Here is a 15,938-nt window from a genome sequence, read left to right as displayed (position 1 = left end):
AACCTTTTGGCCGCATTACAATATTGGACTCCTCAGGTAGATTTTACACTGTATAAATTCTATATTAACAGGCATTTTGTTAGCTCATGTACTTCATCAACACGTATTACTCAGTCCAGTAAATATCTCCCTTAAGTGTACACAAGGATATGCAATGAATTCCCACCTAGGATTTTGCTGGACTAGAACTATGATAAACTGTGTGCTTTTTTTCATATACCCAACTCGGAAAGCCTACAAAGCTTTTTTTTCCCCTTGCCACAGTTTCTAATCACCATACATTTTAAACAGCTTTTAATAAAAAACAATGCCTCAAAAACACATCTAAAATTACTAATAACATACCATACTGGTAAGTTATTTGCTTTACATATATTATTTAGAACTTTATTTTCTTTTTCACTCCAAGGCAGTAATACTCCAAGGCTGTTGTGGGTTATGCACCACTTTCAAATTATGCTGAACATAAAATTACCCCACTTTTTAAAAAGCAAACATTACCTTCCCTTCCAATTCACTTAATTAACCCTTTTATCAATGTTGGGCTTTTCCCCCTCCTCCTCTAATTTTTCTTCTAATTTGCCTTGGGCCAAGTTCTTTGTATTACAGCAGCATATAGATCTAATCAACCAAGGCATTAAAGGATCACGATAAACATTAAAGTGATGAATCAGTGATGAACTGAATATTTAAGGTTATATTGTTGATAAAATGCTGATAGCGAGGGATTGCCTCGATTTCACCACATTACTGAGTCCTGCTAGCTTCCTTCACTCCAGTTAACCCCTCTCTTGAACCCATTCCATCACAGCTGAAACACTTTGCATATGTACAGTGCGTGCCCTCCCTGCCTTCCTATTCACTGCTGAAAGCAAAAAAAAATCCCAACTATGAAAAAGTTGTTCCAGGAGGAGCAGGTGTGCAAAAGCCCTCTCATTACCCACTCCTGCTAGTTAACTGTGTAATGCTGCAGTAAAATGTGCATTTTACAAGTGGCAGTTTCTAAAATACAAGACAGAGGGCTGATGCTTCCCTCCTGTTTCCACATTGAAATCTGGACTGAAACAGTACAGAGATGCAGAATAATCACTGCTGGACTATTTCTGTCATTTACCAGCAGGGAGAAAATATTTATGTACCTTTCACAAAGTCATCTGAAAATAAAAATGACTGCATTTGGTGTTACAGTATGTCACCACCACTGCTACAATTAACTTTTCAAAAAGGTAGCTTTAAAAGAATTCTTTTCATTTTACTCCTCACTCAATAAGTCTTTTCCTACTACAAAGCTCCCAGCACATCTGCAGTGCTATATTCACTATGAATAACATCAATGCTCTGGTGTCACATCAGAAAAGTTCAAGACAATCCTCCATCAGCTGTAGAAACCACAGTGAAACTGGAGGCAGGACTGCTGCACACAAGGACTTTCCAGCCCCTGAAAGCTCAGCACAGAACTGCAGTGGTAACCAGATTGCAATCTGCCCTGTTACTCAGCCCAGCATGATCTTTGCAGTCTTTCCCTCCCAGGGGAAAAACAAAAGGGCTCCTAAAACGTAATACCTTATGTAGGTCATAAGGCAAGAAAGGACTATTTTTGTCATCCAGTCTGATGTCCTATGCTGCAAAGGGGACATAATGTCTCTGAACATCTCCTAATTTTATTTCTTATAGACAGACTTTCCTACTTGATTTTGAGTCATTTGGGGTAAACTTGGTGCCCAGGAAAATAGTCAGAGTGGTTAGATATCCTTATGTACCATAAATTAAGTCTGAAATAGCTTTTCAATGTCCTTGAATCTTGCCACAATTTCAGAATAATTTTAAATCAATTCTGACACTAAGGTATAAAAATAACTACCAGGTTTGCACTTATGAAACACTGTCAAAGGCCTGAAAAGGTAGAAGGTATGTTACAATGCTGAAAAGGGATTATGGTTTTGACACAAAAACAGACTCAGCATGAGGGGGAGATAGCATGTGGATGCTGTATGGCTCAAAATCAGAGCTGTGATCCAGAAAACAGCTACTGAACTTCAAATTAAAGGTGAGGGGAAAAAATAAAAGAAGGAGTTCCTGGGTAGAGTATAGCTGTAATACTTGATTACATCCTGTATCTGAAGCAGCATTCAATTGATCTGATAAAGTTAAAAGGCTGCAGGCTTACATTTATCTGCTCTTTCTGTTTGAGAGATTTGTCTGAAAGATTAAAAGGATCCTGTGAACTCGAAATTGAGTCAGTTTCAAAACAAGAGTAGAAAGTTTTTTTCAGTTATTTCATGTCCTCCTGCAATCCAGATCCCAGCCAATTTTTACAGGTTCCAAGACTTTACAAAAACTTTGTAAGAACATTTTCATACTTCAAAAATGTTTTTTTCCAGTTACTCTTACAAGCAAGAAATGAAACTAACTGGTCAACAACAGGAGCAAATGATGGAAAAAACCACATTAAACCTGCAACACTAGCATTACAAAAGCACCTATTTCTCCTTCCAATCCCTTTGTGAACAACTGCAGCTCCAGCCCTGTCTGTCCTTCAGTGTCACTACTGGTGTCCTAGGCACAAAGCCTTGTACAAGAAGTGTTCCAAAGATGAGGAATCACTCACTCTTTATGAACAGCTTGTTTTTACAGAGCAGTATCTCTCTTTTTTCAGTTGCTAATTAAAGACAAAATATTCAGATGTGGTACAAATCATGTAGGCAGCTGAGTACTTATTTAAAAGGCTTAAGAAAAAGCCATGTAAAGTAATTTAAACCAATGGGAGCTGAAGATCTGATCCTCTGACTCTGAGGTCACTGTAATGGCAAAAATACAGAGCTTCTAAAGTGATTCAGTGCCTCATATTCAGCTAAATCAGCCTTACCAGTAAAAAGCTCAAATCTCACTGAATTTGATTCCGTAGCTTTCTAAGAGGGGTAAAGATTTATACCAAAGAGTCTGCTTATTCTTGTCTCATGTTTTTTCCTTAATTCAGTTGTTGGGTGATTTTTTGGACTTGTAATCAGCAATCTATATCACTTTACATTTAATTCCTATTGGGGACAGGGGGAAAAGCAAATAAATATGCTCCTTTTGTCACCAAGGCTCATCAGCAAAGTAGTTTCCATAAATTCTCCTCCTGAACTCGAAGTAAATGTGCTGAAATCCCAGATTTCAAGAAGAACTCTCATCTCCAGACTGAGGCATAGTTTGGAATAGCCCCAGGACAGACTGGCTGGGCAGTTCTGTTGGTGTGCCTGGGCCCAGGGCTGCCTCACTGGTGTGCAGCTCCAGTTCACAAGCCAAAGTGCTCTGTGCCCAGCCTCTAGTGCAGAGAGATGGTGCTCTCTAGCTCAGGCACACCTCTGAACTCCGGGCTGGAGCTCATTTACATCCAGCTCACAAAGAACACTGAACTACACACTGCAGCCACCCACGTAGATTTGCCCCCGAGGAGATGAAAATTCAGGACATTTCCTTCCCTCTGCTGTTTTCAGCAAGTTCTTGTCACCCCTAAAAGTGGATCAAGCACTTCAGTGTAAATCATGGATCTGCCCACACTAACAGCAGCATGAAAGATCAGAGCACACATGATAAACGTGTAAGGCCAGTGGAAATTTTCTGCATGAGTTTTCTGACATTTTTTCAAATACATGAAACCCAAGCAAATTATAAATAAAAATACTTTAGATAGTTAAGTATGCTGGTGATAATATTAGACTTTGCTGGTTTATCCTTTCTTTTTATACTACTGATTGCTTTTTCCTCTGGATAAAATAGTAATGATTAATAAGCAGTTCATGAATAAGCTTTGGTTTCAACTGTTCTAGACAGTAGAACTTTCCAGTGCTGTGTTACTTACACTAAGTGGGTGAAAATTAAATCGAAATGAAGAATTTTAAGTTGCAATTATGAAACATAACTTCATTGTAACATCTTTATTATCTACAACTTCTCTGCTCTGCACAATAACACGCAAAGTTATATAGAATCCTCTGAATATGCAAGATGTTTTCTACATATTAGTATTACTCTTAGCAAAGACAAGGCTAAGCAAAGGAACGTAAGTCCACAAATCGTTAAGATAAATTAATCCCATTTTTGATATTATGGGATCTAGATTTTGATATTATGGAATCTACTGTTATCTAGACTCATGGTCTGGATAGTCAGGACTGTTCCATTAAACAAGAGGTTTTACTCCAATTCCACCTTGCTGGCCAGTGCAAATTTGTTTCAAGTGTAAAGACTGGCATTGCAGAACTGCTACATTAACTCCTGACCTACACCATCTACTAATATACTGTACAGGGAGAGGTTAAACATGCAATTAAATACCAAAACACCTTGCTTAGAGACACAGCAAAGTCTTCAAAACTCCAGCCTTTATGTGAGAGGTACGTCTTGATGTGTTCCAGCTTAGTTACGAGTTAGTGACAGTGCAGGGAGGAAAAAAAAGGTGAAATTGAACAGTCAACATTATGCAAGAGGTCACATCCCATAAATGTGCTTTTGTTTTGGCCTCCAATCCATCATGCTAAGAAAACAGAGCGGGAGACTGCAATGGTTTTTTGCCCACAGAGGATGTCTATTTTCAGGACATCCATGGTAGGTACTAGTAAATTTTGAGAGAGTTGGCCAAACTCTCACAAAGCAGATCCCAATGTCAGCTGCACTGACCACACCATGGCCAAGGGTTTAAAGATCTGTCACAAAACCTCCTTTTTTTACAGTACAGCCAAAGCTCATGCTACTGTCCTTTCACTGCATTGTGATCAACTACTGTAGGTTTTATAGTGAAAACATTGGCATGAGAGTAAAAAAAACCCACCAAAAATAAAAATAAAATTCAAAAAATCAAACCAAAACAAAAAACCCAAATGCAACAAAAAAAATTGCAATTTTCAATTGTGCTCTGCTCAGTTAAGACAAAGTGAGCACATTCTGACAAAACACAGAATAGACTTACAGGAAAAGGTGTGAAACACTTCTGTCTTTCCTGGCACCACTTGAATCAACAACAGGCACTAACAAGCAATGGCCTTGAGGAATTTACTTGTGTTCCCTTGCCAGCCTCTCCCAGCAGGTGTTGCCATGTGGGGATTTGTACTGGGGAAAAAACCCAGATGCACACAGTGGGATGGGAGGGAAGGGAAGGGATCTGTGTGTGTGTGTGTGTGTGTGTAAGCTATAAATGAAATTAAAAAGTGATGATCAATGAAATTAGAAGGTTTGATGGAAAGCCAAAGAACATTCTGCTTTCTGGTTTACTCAAGGAGAAATTCCATTTCCCGTTTAACTCCTTGTAATGCTATTGTGTGACCTACCACACCTTTATAAAGAATCACTTGTATTATTATCATTGCAGATTGGATCAGAATCCAAAGATCTGGCTCAACTGAAGTAAATGGTTTTATATCTGAACATTCCAGTGAAATTTCATTCATTGGTTCATCATTACTGTCAAAACAGGAAAGAAAAAAGCAAGTAGATCATTTGCCTGGGCTAGTAATTTTTCCTAAGAGTTTTGCAAGGCTATATGAATCTAAAAAAGCTAAATCAGCTTTCCCAGCTTCTTCTCAATTCACAAAACTACCAGCCTAGGCTACCTCAGCCAGCGCTGTTTATTTTCCATGATGTTATGCTTATACTGGTGCATTAGGAGATGCAACTGTTCCAAACTCCAGCCTTTCCCAAGAACTGCAGACAAACTATACACACACACTGAGAACAACCAGGAGTGGCACACACCAAGGCAGAGGTTTATTGCTTACCACTCTTCTCTCCCCTTCTTTCCCCATAAAGGCATAAGAGAGCACCAGGATTAGAATACATTAAGAAATAACACCAGGATTATAATACATTAAGAAATAACACCAGAATTAGAATACATTAACCCTGCTCCTCATGAGAATTTGCAGTGCACCAGTTCAAACGTGTAATGTACTAAGAAGACCAAGGCTTGCTTTTAAGTTAAAAATACTGAAAAGACACAGTGTAGGTTTTCCACACTTCCACAGAAAAAAAAAATTGCTGCAAGAAACATAGGCAAATACAATCCTCCAGTCCCAGAATGATTAATCACTTTTCTAATCTTCATACTAAGCCTCCATAGAACATTTCTTTGATTAACATATTTTAATTTTTCTTTTCCAGAGGGAAAAAAACAAACCCACAAAAAAGTTCAGTGAACACCTGAACATACCACTGGTCCTATTAAAATCAGAGGTTCTATGTTACTTTAAAGGAATTAAGTTCCTAAGAATGGAATACTCTAGAGATATTGAATAAGGAGTAACATGAACAGGGAAAAAAGGAAAACTTGGTATATAGCATCCTAGAGTGAAATGGAACATCTAAGCAGACTCATGCTTTGCAATGGAAATGGAGCAACGGAGCAGCTCAAGCCTTGCTAAAACTGTACCTTAAGGAAGAGCTCCATTAGTCTGCACAATGGTAGTGAGGCAGTAGGTGCAGATAACTTACTGTTCAACTGCTGGCAGATAAAAACAGTGCCAAAACAAACCCACACATTTATTTTCAAAATCAAATGTGGACGTTGGGATTGAAATGTAGTCTGTCTTGAGCAACTTCATACAAATGTATGTTGCTATGCAATAAGGCCCTATACACATACATATGATGACACTGGCATTGACTTTGCAGCATTAATGTTTTATGTCCTTACTTTGACCTGAGGGTATGATTTTTTGTTCTTTTCACTAGAAGCACCAGGAAGTCCACCGTGCGAAGGTCCTTCACACACGTATCGGAAACGAAATCCCCTCTGTGGAATGAAGGAAAAGAAACTTGAAAGCTGTACAGAAACAGAGCCAAAAGAGAAAGAGCACACACAGAGATGAACACACCCACAAACAAGGCTTGCCCAAATGGAAAAGTTACAATTGTTCATTCATGAAATGCTGGTTAACAAAGCATCGCTGAACTGCAGCCCTAGAGAACCTCTTCTATTTTCACTTTAACACTCAGCAGCAACCTCATATTTTTCTTTTGGTTAAGTGAAGATATTTTGAAACAGAGAACTATTTATACTCTTATAATAGGATAAAAATTCACATGTAGAGAATGCAAGAGCAGATACTCTCTCCCAAGACTGCTGCTAAGTAGACAAAATTGAAACAAATAATAAGGAAGCCCAAGTACCATAAATGAAAGTACAGCGATGAAACAGAAACACTTCCTCCTTCTGGGAAAAACATATGAAAGCTGTATCTGTGAGTGAAATCCAGAGATTTCACAGCAGAAACAGCACGAAAGCTTCAGGGGACTCTGGCTGTTTTTCATCTCAGCTACAGATGTCTATAAATAGATATCTGAATATACTTTAGAGAACTGCAGGATGTTGAAAACCAGTCCAGAACACAGCTCTCCATCAACTCCATTGTTGAACATCCCCTTTATTTTACATGGCAATCAATAAACCATGAAAGATGCAACTCTTAAGTGAAGGTGTCTGGTAACTAACTCTACTTAACACTATATTTCATGTGGTCCTCAATTTTGCTTTCAGATCTACTCTCCAGACCTACAAGTTCTGGCAAAATCTCCATCTTATATAGGGGTCCCAGTGTCCAAATAGCACCAGTTAATGTTGTAGCCTTTTCCAAGAGCCATTCAGCTTCTTTCTAGTAGTAGACCACTCTGAATTCAAAGTCTGTATTAGCTGAAAGTGAACAACATGCCTTAAAATTACTCCATAAGCAGAAGCTTCAGTACCTATCTCACTAAAGCTAAGAACTTGTTTACCAAGCAAATGTAAACTTTTATGACTTTTATTCAGACCTAACCAATTGCCTTTCTACGGTGAACTGAGTGACCCAGAGTTCTGTGTGTCGATCAAAAGGCAAAGCAGCCTCTGTGAAAGGCAGATCACCCTGTGCAGTCAGGAGCCATCACTCTGCTGAAGGATCACCCTCACCACTCTGCTGTAAGCCCCTGCCCAGCTTCCCACATGGGTACCCCACGAGAGGAGCCCCTTGCTGACAAGTCACACATGGGAACAAAGGTTTCTCCTTATGGACTGTGCACTGCAGGCATGGCCTGATTTGGGATGAACTCAAAACAATGAGGAAGATGCAGCATATTTTTCCAAGAGTTCACAGTACACTGCTGTTCCACTCAGTGCTGTGATGAAGAGCCCTATTCCTGGAGGGATGCTCCAGCACAAAAATGTCTTTGGTGTGTGTTTGAAACCAATGCTCTCCACTGCCTCCTGCCAGGAAGAATGGATTGCAATATGCTTCTGCAGAAGACCAAGAGGAGGATGGGACAGCTTTTAGCCACCGTCTTCCCCTGTTTACTGAACAGCTCTCTAAGGGAGGATTTTGGTGAATTCCCTGGGACAGACAGAAAAGGCACCTCCATACTATAACAGCTTCAGGAGGAATCCTTGCAATTGCTGGTGCCACCAGCCAAAGGGGAACTATACTCAGGCACACTTCAGGGCAATCTTTACCCAGCAATTATTTGCACATCAGTTGCATGAAAACTAACCAGTGCATTGAAATGATTTCTCTGCAGTTAGAGGAGCATAGGTCACTGTTTGCTACCTAACAGAAAAAAAAAGTTTCATTGGAGTACTTATCTTCATTTTTCTTTGATTATTCAAAACAGACAACCATTAGAAAAATAATCTCAAAGGACAACTGCATTTCTTTACAACAACAAAACACAAGTCAGAAGTTCCTGTAACTTGGGAATTAAGTGTTTTTATTTTTAACTTCTTGTGTTTCAAAAACTATGAAACAAATCCTAAAAATCTTCTGTGTTTGATCTACTAGTTTATGTTTCCAAATACTGGGGTACTGAAACAGCCACTTCTAAGATGAAGAATCTATACTTAGCAAGGCATATTTTTAAAACACTTAGGATTGGTTTTTGGTATTATGACACTTCCAGAAAGAGATGAAGAACACAGAACAAAACAGGAAATGCTTTAACTACAAAAGTAAGAGTTAAAACTCCTCATTTCAAGTGCCACATTTGTTCTGAGAGCTCAGACTTCTCTGTGCTCTCTTTTACTTAAGTCCTAAGTTTATTCAAAGCTGAATGTAGTAATATAGATACCTTGGACATTTTCAAAATGTAGTCTTGTTCTTACCTGTTTTGGCTGTTCTATGATTTGAAGATATGGTCCATCTGCTAACATAAAAGAAAGAAAGAAAAGTATTAATAAAAATTATATTTCCATTGCTATAATGAATATATAGGTTGTAGGGGTAAGATACTGTCTTTGTATTACTTGAGATAAAAATTTTGAAAACATCTAAGTCTCTTCAGAACTTAAATTTCAATAAATTATTTAATTGTGTGTCAGTCTGTTACTCCCAACTAAAGATCAGTAGTATAAGAAGAGGAAGGTTAAGTCAAAAAAGTTAATTTTACTCAGAGAGCCTAAATGGACAACTGATCACTCCGTTAAAACTTGCAATGGTGAATAAGAACAGGATCCTTTCCTTGCCACTGACAGCAGCCTGGCTTCTTGAGCTAAGGTTAACTTCTGTATTTAAACCCCTTGGGCTCGAGAGACTACACTCACCAGCTTTTGGCCCTAGGGCTTCCTACAGAATAGGTGCTTTTGAAAGTCAGGAGACAGCCAATGGGAAGCTCTGAGGCATGGGAATACAGGAGGAATTCAAGCTGTCTCAACATGCCCCAAACAGTCAGAACTGCTTTAAAAAAAATCCTGGAATTGAGAAGACTAAACAATTTACATTCTTTTAATAATTTCAGATACACTTTTAAATATAGTGTTCTGCTGGGCCTCTAAAAACACTGAATACACTCAATTTGACTACAAATACAGACTCTCTTTTGATTGAGCATGGTGCCAATACATAGGATTATGTCCTACTAAAATTCTATTTATGTCTTTTAAAGAAGGCTTCATTAAACAACTTTCAGTCTCATACAGAGGTTAACTTCATACTATAAACCTCATGCAAAATTCACCAGTTTATATAGTTTTTGAGTAGGCCCTCAATCCAATGAGAATTCAGTACCACCAGAGTTAAGCATTCATCACCTGATCAAAGATTAACTCTGATAATTTAGATTATTTACATCAAGAACGAAAGTTCTCTGCATGGATGGCTGTGAAAGCTCTTAAAAAGCAAGTCACTGATGAGCCTCAAAACAACAGTTCCAAGAGCTATGATTACTTTCCTCTCTCTTGCTAAGCAGTCCACATGACAGCTTCACTGGGAATAACTAAGGAATATTTTTCCAGCCATATTCCTGTTGGATTTCTGTATTATTTGTTCTACTCTGTTAAAGGTATTAATGCTAAGGACTCAAGCACAGATCTTTACTGAACAAGCTTCTCTCAACATGAAAGTTTTAAAAATACACAATAGATGAAATTAGTATTCTGCTACAGCAGTTAGCTGACTCAGCAACTGAACTAACTTCATGTCAAAGTTATATTGCAAATATTAGCAGTCACAACAAATGCACATTTAAAGATAAATTCGTTCTCAAGTCCATCAATTGCACTTTTCTTTGAAAAAGTAAACAGTGCTTCCTGAAGTCATGAAAAACAAATGCCTCAAGACCATATACACATAATCCTGCATTACAAAGCAGGAAAAACAGTTTGGACTTCAGGGACTTCAAAAGATGCTGAGTAATATTTAGCTTTGACCTTGTGTTTCAATTTTTGTCTGTAACAGATAGAGTCAAGATGAGCTGAGTTAGGTTTAAGCAATGTATCAGCACTTAAATTTTTTAAGACCTCTTTTCACAGACCTCTAACTCTCTTCATGCTTTAGGCACCGGTAAAGTTATATTTTAACAATCCAGAAGCCATGTATTTTCTGGGCATTGGCAGAAATAATGCACCTAAAATAAAACAGTTCAACTTTCAACCAAGCCTCCAGGACATGATCTGCCAAGTAATTGTTCTTTGGCTCTTCTCCTCTTAGGAATTCATTTTCAAGACATACCTGTTGGGTTAGCACAAAATACTATTGCTTTCTCTCAAACATTAGCCAGAAAAGAAGTGTCTTTATCCAATGGCTAAATGGCTGCAGAAGTCCCCCATGACACATCACACCCAAGTTACAGCGTTTCCTCAGAATAAGGAAATTCAAACTCCTAAGAGAGGCATATACATTATCTTGGCACATCAGAAAACTAAAGAAAAATGCTTCATAACACTGAAATGGTTTTCCCTGTGAAAACTCAGGAAAATTGAAAACTTAGGACTGTGGTCATTCTGACCTCTTGGAAAAAAAGGTTTTAAAAAGCATACAAATATGCTGATTAAAAAAATAATGTTTTATATACCAGCACTAGAAAAGTGCAAAAAAGATGCAGTGTAAATGTACAAAGCCAAATTAGATGTCTGTTATCATTAAGCCACATTATACAAATAACATAGCAATGTACTTAAAACAGTTTTGTGAGGTCTTATTTTAACCTTTGGGTTCCATGACTAGAGATTTTCCTTTTTTTTTTTAACAGTGGCTAAGTAATTCTCTGGTATAGCATCTGAACCAGACACAAATAACAGTACAGAGAAGGCATTCTAATGCAAAGCACCTCATAATATCTGAAATGCTACTTAAAAATAAACCAGCAATGTTCAAGAAAAGATCCATGCATAAATGGCATATTGTTTTGATTATAAAAAGGATTTTATTAGTGAAAGGTCTCATATAGCTGTTTTCACTGAACTCTGAATACTTTCCAGAGGCACATTACACACCCTAACACTGGCTATGTGTGATTCCTTCTTTCTGTCATCCTTTCCCATGGGGAAAAGAAAACACATTTAGTGTTTTGCACACAGCAGTTTCTAATATTTTGTTTCTATCAGTAGGCCTGTCTTTGTCTCAGCAGACAAAAAAGCAGGAACCTGAAGATGAACACCTTGTAAGGGGAACTAAAAATGATGAGATTTGTGATGATCCTTTGCTCCAGCCTGGAAGGTGCTTGCTTTAAGTTCTTGTTTAGGGAGCAACCCCCTTTTAAATGCTGAACAGCCACAGGAAGGAACATTACTTAATGCATAGCTATGTTCTACTTTTGCCCTACAGAGAGGCTGAAGGACACGATCACGGAGCTGGCGCTAACACAGGCAGGGCTCTCACGGCTGCCAAGCGCCAGGTTTTGACAGGAGTGTCCCTGGTGCTTTGCCTGGCACTGCAGCAGCTGGGAGGCCAAGAACCACAACATGCAGTCCTCCGGCCTGGAGGGGTTTTGCCACATCCTGGCCAGGCTTCAGGGCTTCTTTTTCAGTCCTCTTGCCTCGCTTGCCACAGAACGATTCGCATCCCACTCCACTCTGAGTCACAGTCCCACTTCCCCACGTCTTCTTCAACTGCCAAGTTTCTTCATTTTCCTTCCTGCCTGAGTCAGAGTCCCTCCTGCCCCTTGACACTCCCACCACTTGCATTCTTTCTTCCTCTTGACAGGCCTCACCCTACACACACACTTCCAAAGGAGCACCCATCCTAGGCTCCCCCTTGATTCCTTCTTCCCACCATAGCAAACTCAAGGAAAAAGAGGTCTCTGAGGTTGGTGGGATATCTCTGCAGGCCTGGCAACTCTCTTAGACTAGTGGGATCCTGTCTAACAGCTTTCTGAGTACCTAAAACCATTCAATGTAACCTGCAACAGCCTGTGAACAAGCATCATCCCTCACATCCTCTCTGCTGGTGGGCCACCAGAACGGGCATCTCACCCTTGTAATTGCTGTTTTCTCTGTGGATGTGGATGGATATGCTCATAGCCTGTAGGTATGGATTGTTAAGTCCCACATAAACTCTGTTGTGTCCATCCTGGCAGTGGTACCTTGCTAAAAGCTCAGACTGGAGACCTAGTGCCTAATCCTTCCTGAAGGCTGCTGTAGCATTTACATGTCCTACCCCTGAGGGATTCCCCTGCACAGGCATACTCTCTTGAATCCCAGCTCTTCAGTGTTCAAAGCATGATGTTTAAAGCAAATGGCACATGAGACTTTGTTTAACCTCTTCCCTTGGTTCACTCTTCCAAACACGAGCACAGGAGTTCTAGAAAAACACCAGAAACTGTATGGAAATCTGCCGAAGCTCCTGAGGACTAGGGCCACTACTGTGGAACAGGGAAAATGAACACTCATTTCATTTTTGGTGGTGGTCTAGTTTCCTTGAACCTCTAACATTATCTCTCTTTAAAAAAATATGAAAGAAAAATATAAGTGCTTTCTTTTTCCCTCTAAAACCTCATTTTTCACAGCAAGTGTCACAGAGAGTTGGACAAAGGAGGTTAAAGAAACAGCAGAAAATTAATTTTAGCAGCCTCCAGGCAATACTGCTCAGCTCCTAATGGCTCTGCTTCAACTTCAAAGTTTTAAAAACACACCACCTTAATGCCAAGAGCTAGTTAGACCAGAGCCTCTCAAAGCCAGAACAACTACATAATTCCCAAACCCACTTCTAACTGGGGCATGTTACATGGCTGTAGATGGCCTTGGATCATCACGAGGGAGTACAAAACATCCAAAACTACAAATCTCTTAGCTCAGAGCTCTGCCCATCTCCTCTCCAATGCCCATTTCCTCTCCTTCCTATCCAAAGGCATCACTTTGTTTCTCCACTACACAGTGGACGTGCCGCTGCTGTGCACCTGCTTTTACTCTACGTAAATACATGCTGTGGTTAATGCTCCCTCCATCCCCAATGCCACTAAGGATCAGTACCTAACCTACCTAACCAAAGGCAGGATACTTCCCAGCAAGCCAAAGAAGAGGCTGGTTTCACGAGGCACTGCCTTTTCTGCTGGTAAAACTTGATCCACATAACTAGTGCAACTTTAGAGCCAAAGTAACAAAAAAACCTAATTTTTATTCAAAACAGACATATGAGAGAGGAAAAGAAGCAAAGACATTCGAGCATTGACAATGATGTTGAGAAGATCAGTGCCCCACCATCTCAAAGGTTTCCTACTATTACTGTAAACATTAATGTGGCAGCAGAACATCTATCACCAGAAAGTCCCCAAATTCCCCAGGTGCTTGTTGATTCAGCCCCGCTGGCACGACACAGCAATCCACGGTTACACATTAAACCTGTCTCCCATGTAATGGGTCTGACATTGGCCTTTATGGATGCACAGACTGAAAGATATAGGCACCACAGCCAGACCATGAGGAACAATTCATGTCTTTGCTTCTTCCTGCCTTAATCATCCATCTGTCCTTGAGAAAAATAATTTTATTTCACTCTCTCCATATCTCAGTTGGAAGTACTTCTGGAAAACCCCACATGACTTTTTCAACTGACATTGCTGAGTAGAAAGAAATCATTAGTCCCTGCTTGAAAACCACTAAAGTAGAATATAGAAATTATTATAATATCTTTTAACTGAAGGGCCAGTCCACAGTAACAATGCAGCATATTTTCAAGAAGGGGAGGAAATAAACATTATTGGGATACTGTTCAAGGAACAAACAAACCAACTGTAGCATCATCAGATGCAGCCGAAATGATAAACCCTTTCCAAATTTTTTTTCATTAACTTTTTGTTGGTGGTAACATGAAATCCATGATCTGTTACTGAATCCCATTTTGTGCACAAGGAACTTGCCACCTATACTGCAGCAGTAGACAAGAAAACTTGAATGTATAAATAAAAAAGCCTTTTTTGAAGCAATTTTTCAAATTAAGGACAAAGCCAGACTTAGCCCAGTAAGAGTTTTCTGTGGCTGCAGAACTCAGTGAATCCTTGACTCCCTGACATGTTTTTGAAAACAGCTGTTTTCTACTTTAGATTATAGTTATCTGAAAAATTAGCTTTATATATCTGATAATTTGTATGGAATGAGTCTGCCATGAAGAATACAGAGTAAGCTCAAAAGGCACAGGTAAAAGAGCTCAATACAGGGAAATTTCAACAACCTTATTTGTTCAAACAAAGCTGGGAGAAAAAATCCCTTGGTCTATAATGCACAAGCCCTTTAATACAACACAGATGAACCTTACTGAATAATCTTATCTGCCTTAATAAAAATACACTGTAAACAAATGATTGCAACATTCATTTGCTGGATGTTTTTCCATATTTGTCACGAGCTTAGTTCATGAGAACATTTTCTCTTGAAACAAAATTATCTTTTGATCCTTTCTTGCTACTACTCTTTTAAGAAAACACTAAAACAGTTAACCTGCTTTAATTTTTATTCTTTAAGCAGCCTTTATTGTTACTTTAGGATGGAATTTTATCTGTGAAGAAAAACGTTAAATGCTTGTATCATTCTGCCCTTAACACCTTCACTGCTGTGAAGTGTATCAAACACTGCAATCAGAAGTGGTTTGCACTTTCAACCAAAAAGAGTAATTTGCAATACATGAGGCACCAGCTACATCCTAATACAACAATCAAACAGATAAGAGAAAGTTATGATGGTAAAAGACTTGAACGGCTATACTGGAGCTGTATTTTGAGAAAAAAATCCTAATTTTAAATTAAAATTTATTTCCTTCTTCCTTTTGTATCAGTTGTTCTAATAGACTAAGCAGGAGAAAAGTGTTTTCCAAATCCATGCAAGAAGTAATACTCATAAAGAACTTTAATAAGCAAAACCAGACCAAGGTTGATCAAGCAGCTGATACTAACTGAGCTATAAAAAACTTGCAATTGTTCTTACTGTTCTGGAAGCATACTGTAAGAGCTGCTTATCAGACCTTTGCAGAATACTATTTGCTTATTTTCAGTGGTTTGTTGCAAAATTTGTCTGAGCTTTCAAACTAGTGTTATTGTTCAGGAAATTGTCAGGTGCTTCTAATACCACACTGCCACTTCACAGGAAACAGAGAAGTCACTGTGAAGGAAAAACACATTTGAATGGCACAGGAAGTTAATATTCTCTGCATTTCATTACTGAAAAACAAGCACCTTAAGAACTACTACAACTAATGCAACAGCATTCAAAAGGAAAAGAAGCACATGGTGCA

The 15,938-nt window shown here is 38.9% G+C and overlaps 1 protein-coding gene across 6 annotated transcripts in view; it reads right to left on the bottom strand.

The window, feature by feature from the left end:
- The window catches only part of NFKB1 (nuclear factor kappa B subunit 1), a 57,792-nt gene that overhangs the window by 28,806 nt on the left and 13,048 nt on the right, over positions 1–15,938 (bottom strand). For 4 of the 6 annotated variants that reach the window (XM_064710892.1, XM_064710893.1, XM_064710890.1 and 1 more), the window contains exons 4-5: positions 9,104–9,144; positions 6,671–6,769 (exon numbers count right to left, since the gene is read on the bottom strand). In XM_064710892.1, coding sequence (XP_064566962.1) covers positions 6,671–6,769; positions 9,104–9,144 — 140 coding nt within the window. The remainder of the gene's footprint in view (positions 1–6,670; positions 6,770–9,103; positions 9,145–15,938) is intronic. The other 2 variants (XM_064710888.1, XM_064710889.1) reach the window with 1 other exon arrangement.

Source organism: Zonotrichia leucophrys, chromosome 4 (assembly GCF_028769735.1).
Source record: "Zonotrichia leucophrys gambelii isolate GWCS_2022_RI chromosome 4, RI_Zleu_2.0, whole genome shotgun sequence".
NCBI lineage: Eukaryota > Metazoa > Chordata > Aves > Passeriformes > Passerellidae > Zonotrichia > Zonotrichia leucophrys.
This window is presented reverse-complemented; position numbering and strand designations above follow the sequence as displayed.